Source organism: Haliotis rubra, unplaced genomic scaffold (assembly GCF_003918875.1).
Source record: "Haliotis rubra isolate DU_JTF1 unplaced genomic scaffold, ASM391887v1 Scf137, whole genome shotgun sequence".
NCBI classification, from domain to species: Eukaryota; Metazoa; Mollusca; class Gastropoda; order Lepetellida; family Haliotidae; genus Haliotis; species Haliotis rubra.
The window spans coordinates 1,849,001-1,866,719 of NW_025765303.1; the positions used below are offsets into that span (position 1 = coordinate 1,849,001).

The 17,719-nt window shown below is 37.1% G+C and overlaps 2 protein-coding genes and 2 long non-coding RNA genes across 5 annotated transcripts; all 4 read right to left on the minus strand.

Annotated features, from left to right (window-relative positions):
* Positions 1-640: 640 nt before the first annotated feature.
* Positions 641-2,563, minus strand: LOC124268268. The gene is made up of 3 exons (XR_006896253.1): positions 2,527-2,563; positions 2,080-2,110; positions 641-1,129 (listed from the first exon to the last, which is right to left on the minus strand). It is a non-coding gene; the product is annotated as an uncharacterized LOC124268268 (long non-coding RNA).
* Positions 2,564-3,172: 609 nt separating this feature from the next.
* LOC124268248 lies at positions 3,173-5,360 on the minus strand. Its single transcript, XM_046703289.1, has 6 exons — positions 5,195-5,360; positions 4,825-4,855; positions 4,646-4,672; positions 4,281-4,379; positions 3,868-3,943; positions 3,173-3,232 (listed from the first exon to the last, which is right to left on the minus strand). Exons 1-6 carry the CDS (start codon positions 5,358-5,360, stop codon positions 3,173-3,175), a joined length of 459 nt encoding a protein of 152 aa, XP_046559245.1.
* A 3,700-nt stretch (positions 5,361-9,060) lies between these two features.
* LOC124268269 lies at positions 9,061-10,314 on the minus strand. Of its 2 annotated transcripts, none has more exons than XR_006896254.1 (3): positions 10,272-10,314; positions 9,871-9,971; positions 9,061-9,087 (listed from the first exon to the last, which is right to left on the minus strand). It is a non-coding gene; the product is annotated as an uncharacterized LOC124268269 (long non-coding RNA). The 2 variants fall into 2 exon arrangements; XR_006896255.1 differs by having other exon boundaries at positions 9,867-9,971.
* A 391-nt stretch (positions 10,315-10,705) lies between these two features.
* LOC124268249 lies at positions 10,706-11,554 on the minus strand. Its single transcript, XM_046703290.1, has 3 exons — positions 11,476-11,554; positions 11,279-11,383; positions 10,706-11,134 (listed from the first exon to the last, which is right to left on the minus strand). The coding sequence occupies exons 1-3, from the start codon at positions 11,552-11,554 to the stop codon at positions 10,929-10,931; spliced, it is 390 nt and encodes a 129-aa protein (XP_046559246.1). The 3' UTR covers positions 10,706-10,928.
* Between the last annotated feature and the right edge of the window lie 6,165 nt (positions 11,555-17,719).

Sequence of the window (17,719 nt, forward strand, 5' to 3'; positions counted from 1 at the left end):
ATAGAATATTGCCACTGTTTCTTCATGGACTGACTGACTGAGTTTGGCTTTACGCCGCTTTTAGCAATATTCCAGCAACATCACGGCGGGGGACACCAGAAATGGGCTTCACACATTGTACCCATGTGGTTCTTCATGGAATGCTATGCAATAAATATCTTATCTTGTCATTAAATCATATTCTGAGTAGTTATTTATTAAATTATTCATTTATCAAATTAATCCTACAAGTGAATGCACAATAAATAAGCATAAATAAATCATTAAATAATTTTACACTTGAATTTATTAACAATAGTGAAAAATTCAGTAGTGTTCGGATAATTGTAATAATATGATGGAATATATTTTTCACGGAGTGATAAGTATAATGGATAAACAAGTAGAAAGTGATATTCATCTTCAATCCATTTTAAGTAACATAGTTTGCTCAGAGACCATATACCGGTATAAATAAGTTTTCTGTATTCTACTCATGTTGACAATTGTTTCAGTTTGCTCATGTTGAATGTATTTTGTCTGTAAAACATTACAGATATAAAAAAACATCAGGTTACCAGGTATAGCAACACCAACACATTTAGGGTTTTAATATTGATTCACTATGAATAGAGATGTTTTACAAAGAAACATAATGTTATATATGTATAAATTGTTTTCCTTTTCTGGCATACTCACGTTTGTATTCAACAGCACCATTTCATTAATGTGTCATGTATGAGCTTTCTCCCCGTGTCTTCTATGTCAGATGACACGAGTGTTGGCCACTGTATTTGGCTCCAATTGCTTTCCTTAAAAGGCACAAAACAGTTTCATTAGTAATTTGTAAATTTGTACAAGAAACTGTTTTGTGTTGGATGAGGGTGTACTCTGCATTTAACATATAAAATTAAACAAAAAAAATCGTAAATGTAAGAATAGTCACATTTTACTCAAATAGATTACCGTAAAATGTCCTTTACTGACTTAAAAAACAACTAAATTATTTTGACTACTGACTCATCTCACTGATTTATTTCAGAGAAATTGCTGTTTAATAATATCAGACATGATGGTGTACCTTCAGTAGACCCACAGCATACATCACTGTGAACACGCCACAGTCTCGGCCATTTGTCTGTTTAGGAACCTAGAAATTATAATTGTTATTGATATGATAATTTACATTTGAACACCAGCATGTTTTTTGAAGACATTTTCGAGAATGAAGTATTAATACATTTCATCAAATATTTTAAATGTGATTGCTTTCTAATTTGTTGTTGAAACTGTTGGATTATTAATGATATACATCCGTGCATAAAGTAAGCACCACCCTGTATTTTTGCCAGTTAATTTTGTATGAAATGAAAATCTACACACTTTCCGAAAAATAATATTTATAATTTGACAGAGCAAGCATATAATATTTTAAAAACGAAAACATGATTGAAATTACGTAGTACTTTAATTAGGATAACTGTCTATATCAGAAACATGTGTTTTCCCGTCCTAAAACAAGTTACCTTATTTTGAAAAGTGAATGTAATAATTGATTGTTATGTCGCCTATAAATTTGTTATTTATTGTCAATGGATAAAAGTTTGTAAACTACGATTTAGGAAAGTTGATTCATTGGGCAGTAATTACAGTCAAACTAAAATAAGGGAAACTTTTATAATGCAGTATAAGTTGCTTTACAAACAAAACAAATTGAATTTTAGCTGTAATTATCAGTATCCAGCAAGAACAAGTGTTTATTCAATACAATAAACTCAAACTCATAAAATATTTATTCCAAAATGTTATTAATGTGGTTTTTTTCAGTTTTTGTCAATTAACAATCTGTATTTTTGGAAAAGGTTTGAATCTTTCACATTCTGGTTCTTCCTGATTATTCATAATTAAGCTTATTTCATGTGTGGTATTTGTAAACCTGTTAATGGATAAAGCTTCTTTAACTGTAGGTTGATCAAATTGATGGCTACACCCTAACTTTTCTGCAGCATCATGTCATATGGTGCTTAATTAATGCACGGGTGTGTATATATATGCTTGTGTAAAATTGATGAATACATTGAATTGAAGCTTCGACTTTACCTTAGGGTAGATACAGGTCTTTCCTAGTAGTCTGTAATGAAATTATAATATCTTCATTCTTTTGATAGGTTCGTAAAGAATATTTTCCTGATATTGTTTATATACTCATGTGTATGAAATGAATGTGGAAATGAGAGCAGTAATGTCTTAACATTTTCTTCCTTTATCTGTTGGTGTAAGAACCCAACCACTGTGGAGAATCGATTGGTCAGGCGCTTGGCCAGTTGCATGTAACCGAAAAGATGACATGGATTATTGCACATGGTGTTAGTGGTTTTGCATGCTGACCAACACTTGATCACAACTGCATAGCTGGAATAGTGCTGACATGCTATAGATATATTATATGTTTAATCCTGGTAATCTTAATAACATCTAAATAAATGTATTGTCACACATTAAGTGAAGCTAAATATTAAACAGAGATTACATGTTGCAGAGTGTTACCGTTTTATGTTCCTCTCTAGCACCCGGTACCGCCCTCCATGGAACAGAGAACCGAGGCATGCTCTGGTCCCACTGCAAGAAGGTATCAGTGAGTCCTAGAAAATAGATACACAGATGGCATTGGTACTACTTGTAGTAACCCATGCATTCTCTGGTGCCACTGCCAGTAAAATATATACACAGATGGCATTGGTACTACTTGTAGTAACCCATGCATTCTCTGGTGCCACTGCAAGTAAAATATATACACACTTGTAGTAACCCATGATGGTGCCACTGCCAGTAAAATAGATACACAGATGGCATTGGTACTACTTGTAGTAACCCATGCATTCTCTGGTGCCACTGCCAGTAAAATATATACACAGATGTCATTGGTACTACTTGTAGTAACCCATGCATTCTCTGGTGCCACTGCCAGTAAAATATATACACAGATGTCATTGGTACTACTTGTAGTAACCCATGCATTCTCTGGTGCCACTGCAAGTAGGTACCAGTGAGTCCTAGAAAAACGATCCACAGTTGCCAATGGTACTAACTGTAGTAATTCCTGCACACATGTAGTGATAATAACATATTATTGTTTAGGTAATTTTCACTCCCAGTAATTGAATATGAAAGACAAATAATACGGTACATATGATTACCCTGTGCATATCGGAACAATCATATTCCCAGGAAGCATGTCATTTTCTTCAATATCCTAAGAAGAGAAGAAAAGAAATTGGTCATGCTCATATGTACAATAGGGAATCTCAGATGTAAATGTTATAGGTAGTAAGAAGATATATCAGATTGGAAAACATAAGTTCTAAGTTAACATAAACCAGTTTTCTATTTTATCATAAATATGAAACATCAAAAGTCATAGAATATCTAGTCTTGATTATGTGAAAATTATGGACATGATTGACTCTATCTAAGGACCTGCCGTTAGCATGTGCCACTCACAATTTGAATATGAAAAACAAATGTTTTTGTATAGGACACACACGTGCTGCCATGTGATGTGACCTGTATCCAATGGAGTGTTGAAAGGATCAGGCAATCCATGTACACAATAGCCCAGTGACACAATGCGTTGTGGTTATTTGCCAACGATGGGGATGGGGGTCTTAATGTCTCGGCCCAAACATTTAGTTTGTAGTTCATGAGTGAACTTTGGGGAACATCGACCTAGTTACGATCATACACGATAGTCAACGCTAAAGAATAATGAGTTTGCTTATCTGCCAAACGTCCTTGGGCGTACTCAAAATAGCAACAAACAATATATACATAGTAAAAGATCACTGTAAATTAGTGATGACACAAGATGTTCGCGAAACAGATACTGACTGTTTTAGCTTGGAGAAGAATCCCCGTGGTTGCCAGCAAGACCACCGTCTCGGTGTCATTTTCGTCTTTGAAGATGCTAAATGTACCATAAAATATTGATAAACTTCTGAAGAGCTTGTAATGTTTTGCTTTTATCAAAGATGAACTATTCAAAGAGTTGGCAAGGTCGAACAATGTTTGTTTTAAATTTTATTTTCATAAATGACAACCTCCAAGACTTTATACACCAGAACGATACCTAAGTGAACTTTGGAATAGAATTGCACAATGATATGCAATGTTTTGGTCGGTTTTGAGTAAAGGGATCTCTTATGTTTTGTAAGTGTTTGCTAACTTGTACTGAAAGTTAATCTTTCCGCTGGTATATTTCCAAAATATGTAATATTTTCTCTTTTAACAAAGCAGATAGTTACCAAAGACAGGTGTCGATGACATGGTCGTCAAGCCATTCATTAGCCATAACAGCTTTCAGTTCTGTTGCTGTTACGAAAAGCCTTTTATAAAGTATGACTCTGAAAAAGATAGTTGCATATATTTATTGTCCCTGAAGCCTTCCTCCTTGGGTCAAGTTTTCTCTTTAACATTTATTTAGAGGATTTTCTTTATGGCCGGAATCGTCTCGACAAAAGCAGGATAAAAAACTTTGGAACAATTATCAAAGACTTTGAGATGTAAGTTCTTACATTCTTGTAAAATGGTATATTTGTCTGTTAAGCATTATATGAATTAGGTCAGGCCGGATGCAGTGGCAGTTTATGTGTTTTCGAAATTTGCCCACCTTCTGTCAGGATCTTCTGTTTCAAATCTGCAGCAGGAATAAAGTACAGGTTATCATGCTGGTTATAAACTGGTCACGGAATAAACTAATCATGAAAATTTCTCTTTACTTTTGTATGTTTAGTTACATCTAGTCATTATGACTCTTGATTGACATGTTAATAACTACCTAGTACATACCTGTTCGCCTCCTTCATGATGTGGGTCTTTTCTGCAACAAGAGACGCCATTGTACAGTGAAGTAAGGTATACAGGTGACTACAGCTGGAATCTCTTGTTTCATATATTGCTGAATATACCTTAACTAAAAGTTACAAAACCCTTTCAATTTCAACAACGTTATCTGCTGAAAGGATCTTCATGAAAAACAATTATGAATACATAATTCTAATAGGCGAGTAGCATAAACAGTGATGATTGTCTGGTCCAGACTCGATTATTTACATACCACCATCTTAAAACTGACATATTGCTCAGTGCGGCATTAAATATCAAGCAAACAAACATTGCAAGTATTTAAATTTCCAAGACTACAGTTTTGTTGCTATACCATCACCAGTTTTTGTCGTCAGATAGTAGGCCCTTCCGCCTCTGTCCACGTACACATGCACCTCCTCGCCTTCAAAGTATTCCAAACATGTGCACGGTGGTGCTGAAATTGTTCTATCCTCCATGTGCACGACCACCTCCCTCTTTAGTGCCCCAGCAATGAGCATAATGGTTCCGATATCTGGATTGCAGACGTTAGTTCAGTGAGTGGTTGTTTAAGCTTTATAACGCCCCGCTTAGAAGTAATCGAACACCAAGACGGGGGAAAGTTCATAAAACGTGGAACGCTTTTAGATAGGTCCATACACTGCAAAGTCACTCTAACCATTGTTCATTACAGATACACAGAAGAAAGGAAACAAAGTTACGAATAGCTCCTAATATTTTATACTAATACGCTTATGAAACTGAGTCAACTTCAGTAAATAATTCATATATAACAACAACATGGGATATTTATTGAAAAGATTAATTGAACATCAATATAAAGTTTAATGTATATGCATTAGTTATCAACATTGGTACTACTTGTAGTAACCCATGCATTCTCTGGTGCCACTGCAAGTAGGTACCAGTGAGTCCTAGAAAATATATACACAGATGGCATTGGTACTACTTGTAGTAACCCATGCATTCTCTGGTGCCACTGCAAGTGGGTACCAGTGAGTCCTAGAACATATATACACAGATGGCATTGGTACTACTTGTAGTAACCCATGCATTCTCTGGTGCCACTGCAAGTAGGTACCTGTGAGTCCCACAAAATATATACACAGATGTCATCAACATAATGGAAAACTAAACATAATTGTTTAAATACTCACTGGGCATGCTGGGACCAGCTAGGATCCTTTCCGTTGCAGCTGCTACCACATCCTTCACTGACTGTTCAGTGGAGGCACGGATGCCGAAACGCTCGCCTAAAGATTCGGCTGTTTCGCCCAACTTGATGAGCTGATAATATATTGGACATGTACGTCAATGTGTGTACAAATATTTCGGCCAAAAACATGTGCTTAGGCAAAATTTACATCTTGTGCTTATTCCTTCGTGAATAAGTCCAACTAACGACATAAAAAGCACGATTTACAGAGCAGCGAATGGTATCAATATTACGCAAAAAGTGAGCTGTTGATATTTAGAATGTCTCATTTACAAAGGACTTTTGGCTTTTGGCAAATACTCACCTGTTGAGCGTAATGCTCCTTGTGCACAAAGCCATGAGCGAAAGTGGCCAGCACAAGGACATCGGGGAATCCTCCGAACACTTCCCAAAGTGAGCTCCCCTCCCCACATGCTACCTTTGAAGAGGGTACCTCGACAAATTGCCTGTAGGAAAATATAGTGACTTGATTCATTTTAGTCCTAATACTAAGAAATGTCTAAACAGTATAGTTATAGTGATAATGTTCGACTTTACGGCGCAACCATGGCCTTAGAGAGTGGATACAGATCAGTTCACACGTGTGACCATGTTGCATGATTGGATGCCATTGTAGGCCGTATGCTGCGCACAGACCTAATTATGTAAAAAATAACCGTTATATTCAGCTGAAACAATGCTAGAGTATATACGAATACCAACTCGCTTTACTATCACCATACCTTCTCGTGTTGGGCACACAGTTTGGCGCAAATCGGAATTTAAAGATGCCTCCCGCTTCGATGTCCTCCAAATGTTTCATACAATAGAGTCCATCCACTATTGCAGAGATGGCACCACTGGGATCATTCTGTAGGCGAATAAACAAATTATTGTTTAAACTCTAGACTATTTCATGTGGCTCTAAGATTTCAAAAATATGACTCTTAAAACGCGTTTACTCGAATTGTGTTCTCTGTTAGAACCACCTCACTTTTGGCAAACAGTGTACCTTTCTGGCGCTTATAAGTCAGAAAACGGGCACTCTACAGTTGTAAGCACCACATGTGATTGATGAAGTGTATTTATCAGAACCATCTCACTTTTGGCAAATAGGGTACCTGTGTGGCGCTTATAAGTCAGAAAACGGGCACTCTACAGTTGTAAGCGCCACATGCCATTTACAAAGTGTATAAACCTTTTGGGATGCATGCCTTCTATGTGAGTAGGTTGGAGGATAATGACGGGGTACGTTTAAGCAAATGTTCCTGTCTAAATCTACTCCAAGCCGCAGCATTTCTCTTGGGATTGCTGGCTTATATTTTCGGCTGAGTGGCTACAAGTGGAAAACAACGGTGTGTCATTGAGAGGATCCTGGTAGCATGTTAGATGGAATTCGTTATGTTTCATATACGACACGAGTGGAAACTAGTTATGATCTTGTGTATTTACTCTGGGCGCCTGTTACCAACTGTATACGTTTATCAGTAAAAAACTTTGGGCAACTCTACACCTCTTATAAGTCAGAAAACGGGCACTCTACAGTTGTAAGCGCCACATGTGATTGATGAAGTGCGTTTTTATCAGAAACATCTCACTTTGGGCAGGGTAAAGTCAGAAAACGGGTGTACCTGTGTGGCGCTTATAAGTCAGAAAACGGGCACTCTACAGCTGTAAGCGCCAAACATGTGATTGATGGAAGTGGTATTTCGAATGGAGACACCAGAACCACTGTGTTGTGTCCCTCTCACATTTTGCTGTTTAACATGAGTACCTGAAACATGTGTACCTGTGTAGGCGCTTATAAGTCAGAAAACGGGCACCTCTCAGAAAACGGGCACCCTACAGCGTGTGAAGTGTAACAGCGCCACTTAAGTGATGATTGATGAAGTGCGTAAGTTTTATTAGAAACATCTCACTTTGGGCAAACAGTGTACCTGTGTGGCGCTTATAAGTCAGAAAACGGGCGCTCTACAGCTGTAAGCGCCACATGTGATTGATGAAGTGTATTTATCAGAACCATCTCACTTTTGGCAAACAGGGTAGTCAGAAAACGGGCACTTAGAAACATCTCACAGCTGTAAGCGCCACATGTGATTGATGAAGTGTATTTATCAGAACCATCTCACTTTTGGCAAACAGTGTACCTGTGTGGCGCTTATAAGTCAGAAAACGGGCACTCTGTAAGCATGTGTAAGCGCCACACAGTGTACCTGTGATTGATGAAGTGTATTTATCAGAACCATCTCACTTTCAGAACCATCTCTACAGTTGTAAGCACCACATGTTTGGCAAACAACGAATTGTACCTGTGTGGCGCTTAAGTCAGAAAAAGTCAGAAAACGGGCACATCTCACTGGGCAAACAGCTTATGTAAGCGCACTACACATGTGATTGATGAAGTGCGAACCATCTCACTTTTTATTAGAAACATCTCACTTTGGGCAAACAGTGTAACAGTGTACCTGTGTGGCGCTTATAAGTCAGAAAACGGGCACTGCTACAGCTGTAAGCGCCACATGTGATTGATGAAGTGCGTATTTATTAGAAATCTCATCTACCAGGCGCTTTTGGCAAACAGTGTACCTGTGATGGTGCTATTAGAAACATCTCACTTTTGGCAAAAGTCAGAAAACGGGCACACTACAGTTGTAAGCGCCACTTTCCATTGGTACTGTGTATTTATCAGAAACATCTCACTGTTTAGGTAAGGAAACGTGCTCACTACACCTGTAAGCGCCAGAAGTTCATCAACAAGCAGTAAACGGGTAAATGAGATTTGTGAAGGCCACATGGCATTGATGCTGTGTGTGTATTAGTTGCATTGTAATTGAAGCAGGCATTTGATACGTGGTACAAATACAAAGAAATCAGCAGAATTCCAGATGCAACATGGATGTATGTGGTGTTTATTACATGGCAGATTGTTTTATTGACCTGTTATCTTTCTGACGCAAAATGGATATATGTTTTAATGCTTTGTTGTTATGAATGATTTTACTTACTAGGTTCTTGTTGATTATCTGTTCAAGCTAAAATATAAATATAGCCATTAGACACAAAGCTATAAGACAAAAAAATATCTAAATGTGAGGATAATTTACTTTGAATATGTGTGCCGAAATGCACTTAGGCGTAAACATAACCCTTCAATTAAATGTTGAACTTATTACAATTAACTTTATATCATTCAAAAGTTATTGATTCATTAGATAACGAAGTTAGTGTATAAACTAAAAAATAACGATAGTTAGAAATTGGTATGATGAGTAGATACCAGCTATTCAATAAATGATAAGAAGTGGGCGGTGGGGTATAGTGGTTAAAGCGAAATTGTCACGCCGAAGACTCGGGTTCGATTCCCCACATGGACACAATGTGTGAAGCCCATTTCTGGTGTTCCCCGCCGTGATATTGCTGGAATATTGCTAAAAGCGGCGTAAAACTAAACTAAACTCAGTCAGTCAGTCAGTCAATCAGTCTATTGAAGTACAGATGCTCTTGTTAGCTGCGCATGGTGAGAACACCAATGAAAGACACGAACTATAACCGTAACATTCCATAATATATTTTAATGTCATTGTTTGCATTGTTTTCTTACGTAACAAAACATACAAAAATGATTATGTACAAGCATAATGTTTGCTGTACATTGTAAGTATATAAACTAAAAAAAACTAATATGTTTTGCCCAATTAAGAACAATTAAGAACTGTAGAAATCTGATCGAGAGTTTGGGGTAAGAACTTTGGAAATTAGCAAAATTGCCAGATCGATATTGGGCGGATTACCGGCAAAATGTAAAAGTTACCTACAGTTAATGGAGTATTGTGTACATTGCACGCTGGAATGATGGTGTAGGTGAGTCATGTCTATATCAAGACAGTGCTCTATATGTTGGTTAGTATTGTGAAAACTGAAAGGAAAAGGAACAATTAAATAGAAACTTCAACAAACAACGCAAATACAGGGATAATACCACTTCATGGCTATCGGCCGAATTGACATAACCGCTAGAATTAGGTTTCTGAAAAAGGAATAAATAGAATCCATTTCCGTTCATAATTTGTCAACAATGAAAGTTACTCAAAACAAGGCCCGTGAGGGAGAACCCTTAAGACAGCCACCTGAACTATAACTCGGCTAGAAAGATAATTTAAAATATTCTTTAATTTATCGTTTTCAGAAAAAGAATATAATATATCATGTATATTACCGATATCACGTGGCGTTTCCAGCTGCACATGATATGTCTCAGGATGTCTGCCGTCTGCATGCGATGTTTAGTGCCAGCTGAGATCGAAGATTATTGTGATTATTAACACCTTATTTGTTTCTATAATTGTAAAGTGTAACCAATATGCGTGAGCATGAATATTATTTACAACTTAATCACTGAAAAAAACTTTTAGAATGACACAATATAATTACAAATACACTTTTATTATTTTTTGAATAAATAATACATATGATACAGGTTGCATTGAACCCCCCTTCTTCAACAATCGTGTTAATGCCCCTTATTGAAGACTTCTACACGAAGCATCCACATGAAAGCAATAACATGTTTCTCAGTAGCACTATATACTGTGTGTGGACTACAGCGAGGACCGTGTTGTGAAGAACATTAACTAAATATATCATTGCTCATTGCTATATTTATTTCCATATGAATTCTTAAGGATACAGTTGGAAAAAAGTACTTATTGATTCTTTGCGAGGCATGTGGTATGCGTTGGAAGGACATGGAGACAACTGTCTATTGCTGGTAAGGACGTACCAGTGCTACTTCTGGGTACGTGATTAGGTGACTGTTATGCAGAAGTTGTTATCCATTAAAAGGTCATGTACTTGAGATTATTAGTACATGACCTTAATTAACATCGATTTTCATTCTGGGAAAGAAGTGGACTTTACATAATTTCCATTCCTGAGTAAAAGTTTGAGATAAGGAGATTTGTGTGATAAGCATACCATCGTCCGTGTGTGTTGCTGAGGGCGCCACAAACGGCACACCCTCAGGCCACCAAAAAGGCCGAAGGCCTTCGTTACCCCAAATACATCTGGATCCCTTGGCACCTGGGAACAACAGGATAGATTATATCATATATGTTACATTGCAGGTAATTCTAATAATATGGTATATATAATATTGAATAATTCTTTCTTGTGTGTGACGATACACAAGCATGCACGCACGCACCCAAAACGCACAGACGTTACCTTTGTCAATTGTGACCTGAGTGACCGCTCGTCTTAATAGGTGGACGTCCCGGACGTCGGCGTAGTCCACCGCCACGGAAATGCGTCGAAGGTCGACTTTTTCCTCTAAAAATATTTCAAATTAAATAAGGTGGTATTTAACATGATATATGTTATGCTCTTACTGTAAGTAAAGTATGAGGAGTGAGAGCACGTACCTTCCTGAGTGGTAGCGGGCGCTACCGGCGCAATATTCAGTATGTTAACCAGGTTGCTGCGGCTGACAACCTCAACCATATCTTGGTGTCATGTTTTAATATAATTAAGTTAAAAGGCATTAAAAAGCTTTAAGTGATTGTATTTTATGGTAAAGCGATGAGACACGAGTTTTTTCAATAGATAGTCCACTTACTTATATATAATATATATTACAATATGGGAATGAAACGTTTTTTATATTAGCACATATACTTTGTTTTTAAATACTATACATGTATCAGTAATTAAGAAGTTCAGCATTGACGAGAGCTCTATTTGTGTACACCCAAGACGGCATGTCAGGCTATTCGACATTAACAATCTGGATATGATTTCAGATGAAATGTAAAAAAAGCAAACCAACAACCTTCAATGTTCCTTCGGTTGTGAGGTGCACTAGGGCCATTTGTGGCATCCCTTGAATTTTACAAATATTCCGCACCTTAATGTAAAGTAAGGCAAGTAAAACAACAATGATAAAGAATTTGAATATATTGTATTTATTTCATATAGAAAAATATGTATTCTCTAGGAAAGAGTTTAAAATGTAAACTTTATAGGGCATGAACGAATACGAACACAAACTTAGTTATTAGCACAACATAAATATACGTAGACAGTGTCTTAAAGTTAAAAAACATACCCTTTGCCTTAATCTCCCCATTCTTTTCCTGGCATTCGCCCGTTTCCTTTTGTATTCAGGGACTGGATTGTTCTATATCAACACATGAAGCGAACTATTATGATACTGGGAAGAGTATTGCAATACTAACTAAATAAAACTAAAATATATACACGAGTTTGACAAGTTTGTATAGCAGTGTGCCCTCCCGCCCAGCCCTTACTGTAATATTACAGTAACGCTACGGTACTTACTGTAATGCTACAGGGCTTACTGTAATGCTACGGTGCGTACTGTACCATCTACGGTGCTTACTGTAATGCTGCGGTATACGTTTATGGCGCTTAAGTTAGAAAACGGGCACTCTACAGCTGTAAGCGCCACGTGTGAAGTGTATTTATCAGAACCATCTCACTTTTGGCAAACAGGGTACCTGTGTGGCGCTTATAATGCTACAGTGCTTACTGTACCGCTACGGTGCTTACTGTAATTCTACGGTGCTTACTGTAATGCTACGGTGCTTACTGTAATGCTACGGTGCGTACTGTACCATCTAGGGTGCTTACTGTAATGCTACGGTGCGTACTGTACCATCTACGGTGCTTACTGTAATGCTACGATGCTTACTGTAATCCTACAGTGCTTACTGTAATGCTACGGTGCGTACTGTAATGCAGCGGTGCTTACTGTAATGCTACGGTGCGTACTGTAATGCTAGCGGTGCTTACTGTAATGGTACGGTGCTTCCTGTACCGCTGCGGTGCTTCTTTACTGTCATGCTATGTGCAGCCCTTAATGTAATGCTACAGTACTTCCTTACTGTAATGCTACAACCCTTAATGTAATGCTACAGTCCTTACTGTAGGTCTACAATCCTTCCTTACTGTAATGCTACAGTACTAACTGTTATGCTACAGTACTTAACTGTTATGCTACAGTACTTATTGTAAGGCTACAATCCTTCCTTACTGTAATGCTACAGTACTAACTGTTATGCTACAGTACTAACGGTTATGCTACAGTACTTATTGTAAGGCTACAATCCTTCCTTACTGTAATGCTACAGTACTAACTGTTATGCTACAATACTAACTGTTATGCTACAGTACTTACTGTAAGGCTACAATGCTTCCTTACTGTAATGCTACAGTACTAACTGTTATGCTACAGTACTGTTATGCTACAGTACTAACTGTTATGCTACAGTACTAACTGTTATGCTACAGTACTTACTGTTATGCTACAGTACTAACTGTTATGCTACAGTACTTATTGTAAGGCTACAATGCTTCCGTACTGTAATGCTACAGTACTAACTGTTATGCTACAGTACTAACTGTTATGCTACAGTACTAACCGTTATGCTACAGTACTAACTGTTATCCTACAGTACTAACTGTTATCCTAGAGTACTTATTGTAAGGCTACAATCCTTCCTTACTGTAATGCTACAGTACTAACTGTTATGCTACAGTACTACCTGTTCTGCTACAGTACTGTTATCCTACAGTACTTATTGTAAGGCTACAATCCTTCCTTACTGTAATGCTACAGTACTAACTGTTATGCTTCAGTACTAACTGTTATGCTACAGTACTAACTGTTATGCTACAGTACTTAGTGTAAGGCTACAATGCTTCCTTTCTGTAATGCTACAATACTAACTGTTATGCTACAGTACTAACTGTTATGCTACAGTACTTACTGTTATGCTACAGTACTTATTGTAAGGCTACAATCCTTCCTTACTGTAATGCTACAGTACTAACTGTTATGCTACAGTACTAACTGTTATGCTACAGTACTAACGGTTATGCTACAGTACTTATTGTAAGGCTACAATCCTTCCTTACTGTAATGCTACAGTAATGTTATGCTACAGTAACTGTAACTGTTATGCTACAGTACTTATTGTAAGGCTACAATGCTTCCTTACTGTAATGCTACAGTACTAACTGTTATGCTACAGTACTAACTGTTATGCTACAGTACTTATTGTAAGGCTACAATGCTTCCTTACTGTAATGCTACAGTACTAACTGTAATGCTACAGTACTAACTGTTATGCTACAGTACTTATTGTAAGGCTACAATGCTTCCTTACTGTAATGCTACACTACTTACTCAGCATCTTCGGTGATTTTAAGTGATAATAGAATTATGTACATAACTGAGTTTTAATATATAATATGTTTGAAAGGAAACGTTCACGCACACTCTTCTTGAAATAGGGAGGTAAAACAAAGAAAGGCAGGACACGACCAGTGGTTTCAAATGCATGCTGATTGGCTAAATGACATCAAAGTAAATACAGGTCACTGTGACGTCGTTGCACTATACCTCTACAATAATCAAGGGTAAACATTGTGTATTTGATATGTTACAATGTTGTAAAAAATAACATTAACAGCTGTTTTGCGCATGTTACACATGTAATTTGGAACTAATTCATTGTTTGTTTAGCTAAGGCTTACTTTTTTATTACATGTACTTCTATTACTGTGTGTATATTTACTGAAGGTGGCTGTGTGGACTAATAAATGAAATGCATGTATGTAGATTTCCTTTACAACGTTATTCACATGGCTACATACGTCTTTCTTCCCTTTTTGGAAAGAAAGGCCGTATCCGTGGTATAGTAGTAGAGGTAGTGGGTTCAGTATGGGGCCGCGTCATACCAAATGACGTTGACATAAGTTACTTGTTGTTACCCTGCCTTGCGCTCGTTTTTAGGGGTTACTGAGTGGGCTTTCACTAAAATAGGCATTAGTATTGACTGGTACAAGAAGCAACACACATACGCATGTTCACGTAGTCATATAAGTGCTATTATATTGGGCGCAGCGTAAACCCCATTGGATGTAACCTCAGCTCCAGTTGTTGCTTTTAAAACATTAGGGGGTAAGTGGGGTGTGTGTGTGTGTGTGTTACATACTTTTCGCTTACACATTAATTTATAAGAGGCTCGGCGTCATTACGCATGGCACTAATTATATCATTTTTTCATTAATGTGACGTGAAATGTAGGTAGATATAATACTAATCTATGGATTTAAACACATTTCTAGATACATGTGTGAGGTTTAAGGTGTTTTTGACAGCACGGGCCAAGTCGGACTGAACAGAGACCAAACACTTTTGATTGAGGCTATGTTGAGAATGGAGAGAGAAAAGGGCTTCACTTTAACGGAGCAGTTTTCTTTACATGTTGCATTTTATAACATTACAAAGCGACATTTAGGTAGATATCATACCAGTCTATGGAATTAAACATATTTCAAGATACGTGTGTTATGTTTAAGCTGCTTTTGACCGCTCGAGCCAAGCCAAGCCGGGCGGAAAATTGTGGCCGAGATAATGTTGAGAGTGTGGGGAAGAGATCGTATCTTTTTAATGTGGGCATGCTTTAAATACGATGAATAGTGAATTTATGGGGTGGTATGTGATTGGATAAAGATGTAAAAACATTTTCGGGCCGACGGAAATGTGTATCGGAATTGGCTGAAGTATTTATACGTTTTATATCCCGTTTCGTTTAACGATTCCACTTTTAGACGTAACCTCGGTTTTAGCCAATTTACTCGTAATAAAGTTATTATGGTACGCGTTTGTGGCTTCAAATTTGATCATTATTATCATGAGTGTATGTTGCATTGGTTAATTGTAGGCATGGTTTTCGTTAATGGGTTTATTAGCCAATAATAGATTTGGCCCGCCTTGGCCCGGCCCGGCCCGACTTTTAGGCCATCCCAGCTTACACTGCATGTAATAATAGACCGATCCAGTCTGTCAATCAAAACTAACGCATGCGTCACTTTTGGCCAATCAGAAGGCCGGGTGCGCTGTGTGGATTTGTCAGACGTATTTCCGGGGTCAAACGATGCCTCCGAAGCAATGTGCTTCGAATTATGCCATTTAAACACGCTATATCTATTACATATTGCTGTGATTTGATGTGTACTTTTAACAAAACCATTACGGTCAAGACAAAACAAATTGAGGCGGATCAAGGAGCGCGATAGGTCTCGCGATCAGATAATCGTCTGCACCATCGTTCACGAAACCTACGTCATGCACGCAGATAAGAATTTGCACGAATTTCCACACTTATGCACATGTTCAAAATCATTACCAATTGATGACAACAAATAGCAGTTTAAGACTTTGCAAGTGTTATAAACACGGACAATTCTTGTAACTACAAAATTGTTTTTACTTAACGTTTTTAGTCACTACTGGGCATTGAGTTGGTACGCCATACAGCTGAAGTGAGACAGGCGAGAAAACGGTGACACAATGTAAACAAATCTGCCAGCGATCTGATTTCGGTTCTAGGGTCGATCGAAATAGCAAAACTTGTTACATTAAATAACAATGTGGCGGATATACATAGATCTTAGATATTCCTAAATTTGTCACACATTTTAGGATGTTTTAAATTTCAAAAGCGCAACCTGAAGGCCTACTGCATAGTACCTTGTTAATAGTGCAAAATATTCGAGGAGTAATACTGTTGCCTATCATGCAATATCCAAATATCAAAATTTATTCGTATGAGTGCCTATGAAACTATGCTTCAAATATTTCAGAATCTGTATAAAGAGATGGATGGGACTTTGAACTGAGTTACGTTCCTCCATGTGGAGCGAATACGAAAACTATGTGAGAAGAATAGTGACTTTCTGGAGTATTGGGCGGAGTGAAATAAAGTGTATATCTTAATTAAGAGGACATTTGAAGTTTTGTTACAACATAAAATTATTCACATATATTGGTACATTTTAGGAGCAATATTGCAATTGTCATTTTGATTAATTCACTGGAAATGATAGCAAGGTATGTTTTAAGAATCTTGGTCTTTTTAGTAAATGTGGAAGGGTAATAAATAAATACTAATCTAATCAATTATAAATAATTATTTAATTGATTGACATATCAGATTCATGTGATTTTAAGGCAGAACTAGGTAAACAAACACTATACAAATCATGACAGGACAATCACTTGGTATTAACTTAGTTTGTTGGCTCCTGCTTTTAGATGTGTTTTTTTTAAATAATATATTTACTAATAAGATAATTCTGAAAGTGATTGCTAGTATCATAACTCATCAAAGTTATTTCAACATCCAGAGAATTTGATAAAGCAACCCTATGTTTTGGTCACATCCTGGTCAGGCATTATCCAGTCCTGGAACTTACAGAAATCTCAGTTGACTTTTCATGTAATGGGATAAATATTGAAACATATATTTAACCCAGATGTGATGTAATGTTTCTTATAAATCATCAGTTTTTTAGGAGGCTACTAATATTTGAAGACTGAGCCAAAGCTAGTGTTTATTAAGATGTTGGTTTTGGACAAATTGTTCAAGGTTTGTTGATGGTTATTTAGAAAATGAGCTTCATTAAATTGCACACTGGTTGTAGGAGGTGTTTTCCTAACCTCTTGCTATGACTTTTACCAAATTTTGAATCAACCTTACTATAATTTGCATGACACTAGTAAGTATCTCAGAAAAGGAAATAGATCAAAATTTAGAAATGTCCTCTAGGGATATAGTCTCAGATCCAATAAAACAG